Consider the following 10,000-nt stretch of genomic DNA (forward strand, 5'->3'; position numbering starts at 1 on the left):
GTGTGTGTCTGTGTGTGTGTGAGTGTCTGTGTGCATGTGTCTGCGTGTGTCTGTGTGTGTGTATCTGTGTGTGCGTCTGTGTGTGTGTCTGTGTGCATGTGAGAGTGTGTCTGTGTGTGTGTGTCTGTGTGTGTATGTGAGTGTGTCTGTGTGTGTGTGTCTGTGTGTGTGTATGTGAGTGTGAGTGAGTGTGTGTGTGCGTGTGTGTGTGTGAGTGTATGTGAGTGTGAGTGAGAGTGTGTGTGTGTGAGAGTGTATGTGAGTGTGAGTGAGAGTGTGCGTGTGTGTATGTGTGTGTGTGAGTGTATGTGAGTGTGAGTGAGAGTGTGTGTGTGTGTGTGTGTGTGCGTGTGAGTGTGTGTGTGTGTGTATGTGAGTGTGAGTGAGAGTGTGTGTGTGCGTGTGAGAGTGTGTGTGTGTGAGTGAGAGTGTGTGTGCATGTGTGAGTGTATGTGAGTGAGAGTGTGTGTGCGTGTGAGAGTGTGTGTGAGTGTGTGTGTATGTGAGTGTGAGTGAGAGTGTGTGTGAGTGTGTGTGTGCGTGTGTGTGTGAGTGAGAGTGTGTGTGCGTGTGAGTGTGTGTGTATGTGAGTGTGAGTGAGAGTGTGTGTGTGTGTGAGAGAGTGTGTGTGTGCGTGCGTGTGAGAGTGTGTGTGTGCGTGTGTGTGTGCGTGTAAGAGTGTGTGTGTGTGAGAGAGAGTGTGTGTGTGAGAGTGTGTGTCTGTGTGTGTGTGAGTGTCTGTGTGCATGTGTCTGTGTGCGTGTGTCTGTGTGTGTGTATCTGTGTGTGCGTCTGTGTGCATGTGAGAGTGTGTCTGTGTGTGTGTCTGTGTGTGTGTATGTGAGTGTGTCTGTGTGTGTGTGTCTGTGTGTGTGTATGTGAGTGTGAGTGAGTGTGTCTGTGCGTGTGTGTGTGTGAGTGTATGTGAGTGTGAGTGAGAGTGTGTGTGAGAGTGTGTATGTGTGTGTGCGCGTGTGTGTGTGTGAGAGAGAGAGAGTGTGTGTGTGAGAGTGTGTGTGAGAGTGTGTGTGTTAGTGTGTGTGTGAGAGTGTGTGTGTGTGCGTGAGAGAGTGTGTGTGTGTGTGAATGTGTGTGTGTGTCAGTGTGTGTGTGTTAGTGTGTGTGTGAGAGTGCGTGTGTGTGAGTGAGTGAGTGTGTGTGTGACAGTGTGTGTGCGTGTGTGTGTGTGAGTGTGTGTGAGAGTGTGCGTCTGTGTGTGTGTTTATCTGTGTGTGTGTGTGTGTGTGAGAGAGTGTATGTGTGTGAGTGTGTGTCTGTGTGTGTGTGTGAGACAGAGTGTGTGTGTGTGTGTGAGAGAGAGTGTGTGTGTGTGTCTGTGTGCGTGTGTGAGTGTTTGTGTGTGTGTGAGTGTATCAGTGTGTGTGAGAGTGTGTGTGTGTGCGTGTGAGAGAGTGTGTGTGTGTGTGTCAGTGTGTGTGTTAGTGTGTGTGTGAGAGTGCGTGTGTGTGAGTGAGTGTGTGTGTGTGTGACAGTGTGTGTGCGTGTGAATGTGTGTGTGTCAGTGTGTGTGTGTTAGTGTGTGTGTGAGAGAGCGTGTGTGTGAGTGAGTGTGAGTGTGTGTGAGTGTGTGTGAGTGTGTGTGTCTGTGTGTGTGTTTATCTGTGTGTGTGTGTGTGAGAGAGAGTGTGTGTGTGTGTATCTGTGTGTGTGTGAGAGTGTGTGTGTGTGAGTGTGTGTCTGTGTGTGTTTATCTGTGTGTGTGTGTGAGAGAGAGTGTGTGTGTGTGTCTGTGTGCGTGTGCGCGCGTGTGTGTGTGTGTATCAGTGTGTGTGAGTGTGTGTGTGTGAGTGTGCGTGTGTCTGTGAGAGAGAGTGTGTGTGTGTATGTGTGAGTGAGAGTGTGTGTATGCGTGTGAGAATGTGTGTGAGTGTATGTGAGTGTGAGTGAGAGTGTGTGTGTGCGTGTGAATGTGTGCGTGTGTGTGAGTGTATGTGAGTGTGAGTGAAAGTGTGTGTGTGCGTGTAAGAGTGTGTGTGTGTGAGAGAGAGTGTGTGTGTGAGAGTGTGTGTCTGTGTGTGTGTGTGTCTGTGTGCATGTGTCTGCGTGTGTCTGTGTGTGTGTATCTGTGTGTGCGTCTGTGTGTGTGTCTGTGTGCATGTGAGAGTGTGTCTGTGTGTGTGTGTCTGTGTGTGTGTATGTGTGTGTGTCTGTGTGTGTGTATGTGAGTGTGAGTGAGTGTGTGTGTGCGTGTGTGTGTGTGAGTGTATGTGAGTGTGAGTGAGAGTGTGTGTGTGTGAGAGTGTATGTGAGTGTGAGTGAGAGTGTGCGTGTGAGAGTGTGTATGTGTGTGTGTGAGTGTATGTGAGTGTGAGTGAGAGTGTGTGTGTGTGTGTGTGTGTGCGTGTGAGTGTGTGTGTGTGTGTATGTGAGTGTGAGTGAGAGTGTGTGTGTGCGTGTGAGAGTGTGTGTGTGTGAGTGAGAGTGTGTGTGCATGTGTGAGTGTATGTGAGTGAGAGTGTGTGTGCGTGTGAGAGTGTGTGTGAGTGTGTGTGTATGTGAGTGTGAGTGAGAGTGTGTGTGAGTGTGTGTGTGCGTGTGTGTGTGAGTGAGAGTGTGTGTGAGTGTGTGTGTGCGTGTGTGTGTGAGTGAGAGTGTGTGTGCGTGTGAGTGTGTGTGTATGTGAGTGTGAGTGAGAGTGTGTGTGTGTGTGAGAGAGTGTGTGTGTGCGTGCGTGTGAGAGTGTGTGTGTGCGTGTGTGTGTGCGTGTAAGAGTGTGTGTGTGTGAGAGAGAGTGTGTGTGTGAGAGTGTGTGTCTGTGTGTGTGTGAGTGTCTGTGTGCATGTGTCTGTGTGCGTGTGTCTGTGTGTGTGTATCTGTGTGTGCGTCTGTGTGCATGTGAGAGTGTGTCTGTGTGTGTGTGTCTGTGTGTGTGTATGTGAGTGTGTCTGTGTGTGTGTGTCTGTGTGTGTGTATGTGAGTGTGAGTGAGTGTGTGTGTGCGTGTGTGTGTGAGAGTGTATGTGAGTGTGAGTGAGAGTGTGCGTGTGAGAGTGTGTATGTGTGTGTGTGAGTGTATGTGAGTGTGAGTGAGAGTGTGTGTGTGTGTGTGTGTGTGCGTGTGAGTGTGTGTGTGTGTGTATGTGAGTGTGAGTGAGTGTGTGTGTGCGTGTGAGAGTGTGTTTGTGTGAGAGTGTGTGTGCATGTGAGAGTGTGTGTGAGTGTGTGTGTATGTGAGTGTGAGTGAGAGTGTGTGTGTGTGTGTGTGCGTGTGAGTGTGTGTGTGTGTATGTGAGTGTGAGTGAGAGTGTGTGTGTGCGTGTGAGAGTGTGTTTGTGTGAGTGAGTGTGTGTGCATGTGAGAGTGTGTGTGAGTGTGTGTGTATGTGAGTGTGAGTGAGAGTGTGTGTGAGTGTGTGTGTGCGTGTGTGTGTGAGTGAGAGTGTGTGTGCGTGTGAGTGTGTGTGTATGTGCGTGCGTGTGAGAGTGTGTGTGTGCGTGTGAGTGTGAGTGTGAGTGCGTGCGTGTCTGGGGAGGGGAATAGGAAACAGCAAGGAAGGCGTGGTAATACATGAGTGTGAAGTCCTGGCTGGCACTGAGCAATGAGAAAGTGTTGGCTGTGAGTTTTACCATCAGGTGTAGATCCTCCTTCGTGGGCCCGATGGCCTCCAAGCTCTCTTGGTGATCTGCTGAGCGTCTGTAGTGAACTTTCGTCCCAGCTGCTGTGTACGTGCCTGGCCAGTTGATGGCCAAGTTCCCATTAATGATGTAATTGTAGTCTCTGTTCTGCAGGGCTGCAGGGGTTCAACAGGTTAAACCGATTGAGCAGAGGAACCTACACTCCAGCTGTGAAATAGGGCGAGAGGTGGCACAGTCCTTGCCACTGGTGCTCTGTTGTGATTCACACCTTCTCCTGCTCAAGGTACAGGGTGTGGCTGGGAATCTGGGCTCCTCTGGCATTGAGTGTACCCCACAGCAAGGTGGGTGCCCTTCCCCAATCTGGGCAGGAGCCTGGGGAATGGCATCGGTTGCAATCTCTCTGCAACAGGTATTCCCGACATTGGGATTGTGGAGTACCAGAGCCTTGTTCTTACTTTGGGGGTCACCCCAGTCTGGCCCTGAACCTGACACACAAACTCATTTACCCCTGGGTTGGGGCAGAGGTGTGCGGGTGGGTGGGGGCTGTGGTAACACAGCTATCTCAGACATGACCCATCACCCCTTCATCTTCGTCATGCGAGAGAAGGCAGCTGTAACCAATGGCACTCCCAGAAGCCCACCAACCTCCCGTTTGAGACAAACACAGAGTGTGCTGGAGAAACTCAGCAGGTCTGGCAGCATCTGAAGAGAGAGAGAGAGACAGACAGACAGAGTTCACGTTTCCAGTCCAGTGTGGCTCTCCTTCAGAATTTGTTAGACAGTTGCTGCCTAATTTTGGTTTTAAATCCAGTCTGGATTGTGAGGTTGAGAGTACGCTAAAGGTTCTATGTATTAAATAGATAACTGCTCACCCAGATAATTGCTGCTCTTATCAGTCACCTTGATGTAAGTGGCACCGGCTGGGATCGTGGTGACCTCATTATACTGCAACGAACCTGAAGGGAGAAGGAACCCTGTGATAATGGGAACTGCTGATGCTGGAGAATCCACGATAACAAAGTGTGAAGCTGGATGAACACAGCAGGCCAAGCAGCATCTCAGGAGCACAAAAGCTGACGTTTCGGGCCTAGACCCTTCATCAGAAAACCCAAGTGAGTGTCAGAAATTCATCAAAACATCATACACAGAGACAGAGACAAAGACACAGAGAGAGAGAGAGATAGAGAGAGAGAGAGGGATATCCCTAGGGAGAGAGCGAGAGCAGTACACACACACAGGGAGAGATATACACACACACAAACACAGATACACTTACAGGAGAGAGACACAGAGACACACACAAAGACACTCACCAAAATAAATCCACACAGACAATGGAAGAAAGGGACAAAGCACAGAACGCTGTTCACATTAGACACACGTTTACACAGAAACAAAACACAAGCATACACACAATGCACAGGTGCATGCGCGCGCGCGCGCGCGCACACACACACACACACACGCTCATACTCACGCACACACTCACGCAAACACGTGCATGCAACACATGTGCATGCACACATACATGCACGCAAACACAGACAGACAGACACACACACACATACAAACACACTCACACAGACAGACAGACACACAAACACACATACACAGACAGACAGACACACAAACACACACACACAGACACACAAACACACTCACACAGACACACACACAGACAGACACACAAACATACACACAGACAGACACACAAACACAGACAGACAGACACACAGACAGACAAACACACACACACAGACAGACACACACACACAGACAGACAGACACACACAGACAGACACACAAACACACACACAGACAGACAGACACACAAACACAGACAGACACACACACAGACAGACACACAAACACACACACAGACAGACAGACACACACGCACAGACAGACACACAAACATACACACACAGACACACAAACACACTCACACAGACAAACACACACGCGCACACACACACACACACACACACAGACACACACAGACACACACACACACACACACACACACACACACCTGGGATAAGGAACTCCCCCTGAATCCTTTAGGGGAATGTCCAACACTCACCAGGGGAGAGATGGGGAGTGATGAAAACGCTCTGAAATCGCTGACATGTGGTGTTCCTGCCACCACACACTCCACACACATCCTCCTTCAGCTCTGATCCCAGGATAGCACCACAGCCCACTGCCTGAACAAGAGAAGGTCATTACACAGAGCAGCAGAGACACTCTGGAGTTGGGACATCACCGGAACAGAAAGAGGGAAAGTGAAGAGGTCAGGCGGACATCCCTGACAGCTCCACCAGGTGGGTCCAGTGCCTCAGCGCCCACATCTCAAGGGAACCAGCCAGTGTCCCAGCCCTGTGCTGTACTGGGTCATTGTAAACATGTGTCCACAATTAGAGCAGAGAACCTTCCCTAAACAGGAGGGAGGGGGTTGGGGGTTTGGGGGTTTGGGGTTTGAGGGGTGGGGCACAGGACTAACCGACTAGAACCATCCTTTACTGTCAAAATCTTGCTTCAGGATGTCTACTGGACATGTCCACAGGGCACTAAAGGCCATGATACCCAATGAATCCAAACAGGAACTCTCGTGGCACAATGGCAGTGTCCCCATCCGTGAGCCTGTAGGCTCAGATTCAAGTCGCTTCTGCTCCAGAGATCAAATGTTACTGTACAGAAGGAGGCCATTCAACCCATTGTTGTCTGTACCGGCTCCTTAGCTCGTCCCACTGTCCAGCCCTATCCCGGTAGCCCTCTGATTTTATCCCTTTCAAATCGAGAAACAGCTGTCTTTTGAAACCTCCCATGGAATGTGTCATAACATCTACAAATTGAAACAGTAATTCAAAAGTCTTATGGAATGATGGCTGTTCCCTGAAAAGAGCTGGGATGCCAACAGAATGGAGTTGAGGTGATGTTTGCACAGAGCACTGGTCAGATCAGACCTGGAGTAAGTGTATTCCAATCACACTATAGTACGGACAGTCCGCAGTGTGGAGCTGGAGGAACACAGCAGGCCAGGCAGCATCACCTCTCCCTTTCCTGTCTTTTTCTCTATCCAGTTTTTATCTCCATCTCTCCTGAGGGAGCTGTCTCCTGCTGGGGGGGTGGGGCAGGAACCGGAGCAGGAGCAAAGGGACATGGATGGGTGATGTAAAGTAGCAAAAGTGAAGTGGAGGCAGTGAGGGTCATCACAGAATCCAGCAGATAGTTCACTCAGTGATGGGGGGAGTGTTGGAGAATCAATTCACAGGAAAATAGAACTGGCGCCTAGGGGACCTCCCTGTTTGATACAATGCTCCATTCATTGCCTACTTAAACATCCCAAAGCACTTCACAGGAGTCTCATCCAACAAAACTTGATCTTGAATAGGGGAGGCAATGGCCTAGTGGTGTTATCGCTGGACTGTTGATCTAAAGACCCAGGTAATGTCCTGTGGGCCTAGGTTCAAGTCCCACCATAGCAGATGGTGGAATTTGTATTCAATAAACATCTGGAATTAAAGAATATTGTCAATAGTCAGGAAAATCCCATCTGGTTCACTAACATCCTTCGGGAAGGAAACTGGCATCCTGACCTGGTCTGACCTCCATGTGACTCCAGACCCACAGCAATGTAGTGACTCTTAACTGCCCTCTGGGCAATTAGGGATGGACAATAAATGTTGACCTAGTCAGTGATACCCTCATCCCATGAATGAATAAAAGATATATGTACATAATAGGCAGACATATGACCAACAGTTTAGGCCAAGAACAAAGGTTTAAAGGGGGCATTTCAAGGGGGGCTCAGAGGGGTATAAGAACAGAATTCCAGACCCTAGGACCCAGGCAGCTGACCACCTAGTCACCAACGGTAGAGTGATAGGAATGTGGGTCACTGTAAAGGCCAATTTTACTCTGAGTTAAAACTGCTGTTGCCCCTTTAATTTGACAAGGGCCCAGACAGGGAGATGGTGGCACAGTGGTAAGGTCAAAGGACTTGACATTCAGGGAGCTAATCCAGTGGGCCCCAAGTGTTCAAATCCCACCATGGCAGCAGGTGAAGTGAGTGTTTATACAATGGAATAAGTGTTAATGAAACCATCAGGAAATTGCCATAAAACAACAAATAACCTTTTGAGAAGGATATCTGCTGTCTTTTGCCTGGTCTGGCTTAAACATGGCTCTTTAATTGCAAACCCCTTTCAGGAGCAATTAGGGATGGAAAATAAACACCGATTTCATAATTTATGAAGGAATAAACTGGAAGCTCACTGCTGGGCCAAACATAATCCCGTTCTCCCTTGGAGATGGGAGCCTGAATACTGGGGCCTCAATTTGCTATGGTCCTGCCTTCTGATGTGGGCCATGTCAGGCTGACGGAGTGGGCCTGGCCTGGCCTCACCAGCAGCTTTCTCATGGGCAGCCTGTGGCCTCTGAGCTGCCCTATCACCTCGAGCGCTGCCCTTTTGTACAAATTGTGGTTTATATTTTTTCTGGAGCGCCTTGTCTGTTTGTTAAAAATAGCACAGAGATTAAAGACGTGGGACAGAATCCAGAATATAACTTTTTATAAGAACTCACTCTTTTCACAGTGTCCCAAAGGCATCTTACAGCCAATGAGCTATTTCTTTGATGTGAGGCCGCTGTTGGAACAGAGGAAATTAGGCAGCTAATTCGTGCACAGCAAGCTCCCACAAACAGCGATGAGGTAATGACTGGATCATCTGTTTCTATAACGCTGATTAAGTTATAAAAACAAACTGAAACACTGCTCTAATTCAAAAGAGTGACGCGGAATCTTTAACGTCTACATGAGGCAATAACTGCATCTCCTTCTGTGCTCAATCTCATCCGAAAGGCAGATCCTCTGGTGATAGTACCATTCGGCGATCGCTGGACTGTTAATCCAAAGACTCAGGTAACGTTCTGGGGACCTGGGTTCGAATCCTGCCACAACAGATAGTGGAATTTGAATTCAATAAATAAATCTGGAATTAAGAGTCTAATGATGACCTTAAATCCATTGTCAATTATCGGAAAAACCCATCTGGTTCACTAATGTCCTTGAGGGAAGGAAACTGCCATCCTTACCTGGTCTGGCCTACACGTGACTCCAGACCCACAGCAATGTGGTTGACTCTCAGCTGCCCTCTGGGCAATTAGGGATGGGCAATAAATGCCAGCAACGCCCACATCCCGTTAACGGAAAAAAACTGCAGCACACCCTTGGAATGTCAGTCTGGATTTAGCACTCGGTCCCTGGAGCAGGGGACAGGGCCACCACATCCTGCCTTGTAGGGATGGTAGCGTGACACCCTAAGGTCCCAGCTGGCATGCCAATGTGAGGAGTGCCCATGGTTCACACTGAGCCCCTAGCTGGAGTTAGTCACCCGATGATATCAGTCTCCAGCACCGTCCGGGGTGACCACCCCTTCCCTCAGCTCACCCTGCATCTTCTCGCCCCCGATCGCCACTTACCAGGCACTGTCCATTGATGCAGACCCCACTGGAACCAGCCTCACACTTTGTCCCGTCCAGCACCCGCCCGAAATTATAGTAAAACCTTCGCCCTTTGGCCAAACAGCTGAGCTCACAGGGACTCGGGGCTGAAACACAAACAAGCCGGGGGTGAGAGGGGATTCAGTCACAAACACAAACTGCCGTTGGGGGTCGGATCAGTTATCACGGGGTTCCACCATGAACCCTGGCCAATAAACTGACCGAGCACTCATAATCTCGTTTCTGAACATTTCACAAACAGAGAGGGACTTCTCCCATTTCTATAGCACCTTTAATGGAGGCAAATGAAGACATTCAGCCCATTGATGCCTATGCTAGCCCCCTGTAGAGCATTGCTCCTTCAAGCCTTTCCCCACCCTCATCCCATACCAAGAACTGAACATTTTTGCAAGCCCTGGGTCAGAGCAAGATCGTGGTGGGGGCGGGGGTGCGGCATGCGGGTGTGGCATGAGCGTAGGGAGGAATGAGGGTGGGGTTTGGGGGAATGAGAGTGTGGGGAGATGGCTGTGAGATTGGGGTGGGGGCTGTGGGTGGGGGTGTGAGTGTGAGGAGGGGTTGTCAGAGAAGGATAAGGAGTGTAATGGGGGCGGGTGCAGTTAGGGGCTTCCATGCTATCGAACCAATCGGCGCCGCTCCCACCCTCCCAATCGCCCAGGTCAATGAGGTTGTTTTAGTTTTGAAGTGTTGCTGTAATGTGGGAATTGTGGTGACCAATTTGTACACAGCAGGATCCCACAAGCAGAGCTAACGGTATAGAGTTCTCTTTCCCGCGCTACCTGTTGAGGGATCCCCCCTCTCCTGTCTGAAACCTCGTCCTTCACCCATTCACTTGACACAGGGGTAGACCCTGTTGATCTAACAGATGGACAGTGCGGCCCT

General features: G+C 49.8%; 1 protein-coding gene across 5 annotated transcripts in view; it reads right to left on the reverse strand.

Moving 5' to 3' along the window:
* adamtsl5 (ADAMTS like 5) overlaps positions 1–10,000 on the reverse strand; it is a 127,992-nt gene that overhangs the window by 67,472 nt on the left and 50,520 nt on the right. For all 5 annotated transcript variants that reach the window (XM_059640173.1, XM_059640174.1, XM_059640171.1 and 2 more), the window contains 4 exons: positions 9,080–9,207; positions 5,679–5,802; positions 4,468–4,551; positions 3,587–3,750 (listed from right to left, as the gene is read on the reverse strand). In XM_059640173.1, coding sequence (XP_059496156.1) covers positions 3,587–3,750; positions 4,468–4,551; positions 5,679–5,802; positions 9,080–9,207 — 500 coding nt within the window. The remainder of the gene's footprint in view (positions 1–3,586; positions 3,751–4,467; positions 4,552–5,678; positions 5,803–9,079; positions 9,208–10,000) is intronic.

This window comes from Stegostoma tigrinum, chromosome 36 (assembly GCF_030684315.1).
Source record: "Stegostoma tigrinum isolate sSteTig4 chromosome 36, sSteTig4.hap1, whole genome shotgun sequence".
Classification (NCBI taxonomy): domain Eukaryota; kingdom Metazoa; phylum Chordata; class Chondrichthyes; order Orectolobiformes; family Stegostomatidae; genus Stegostoma; species Stegostoma tigrinum.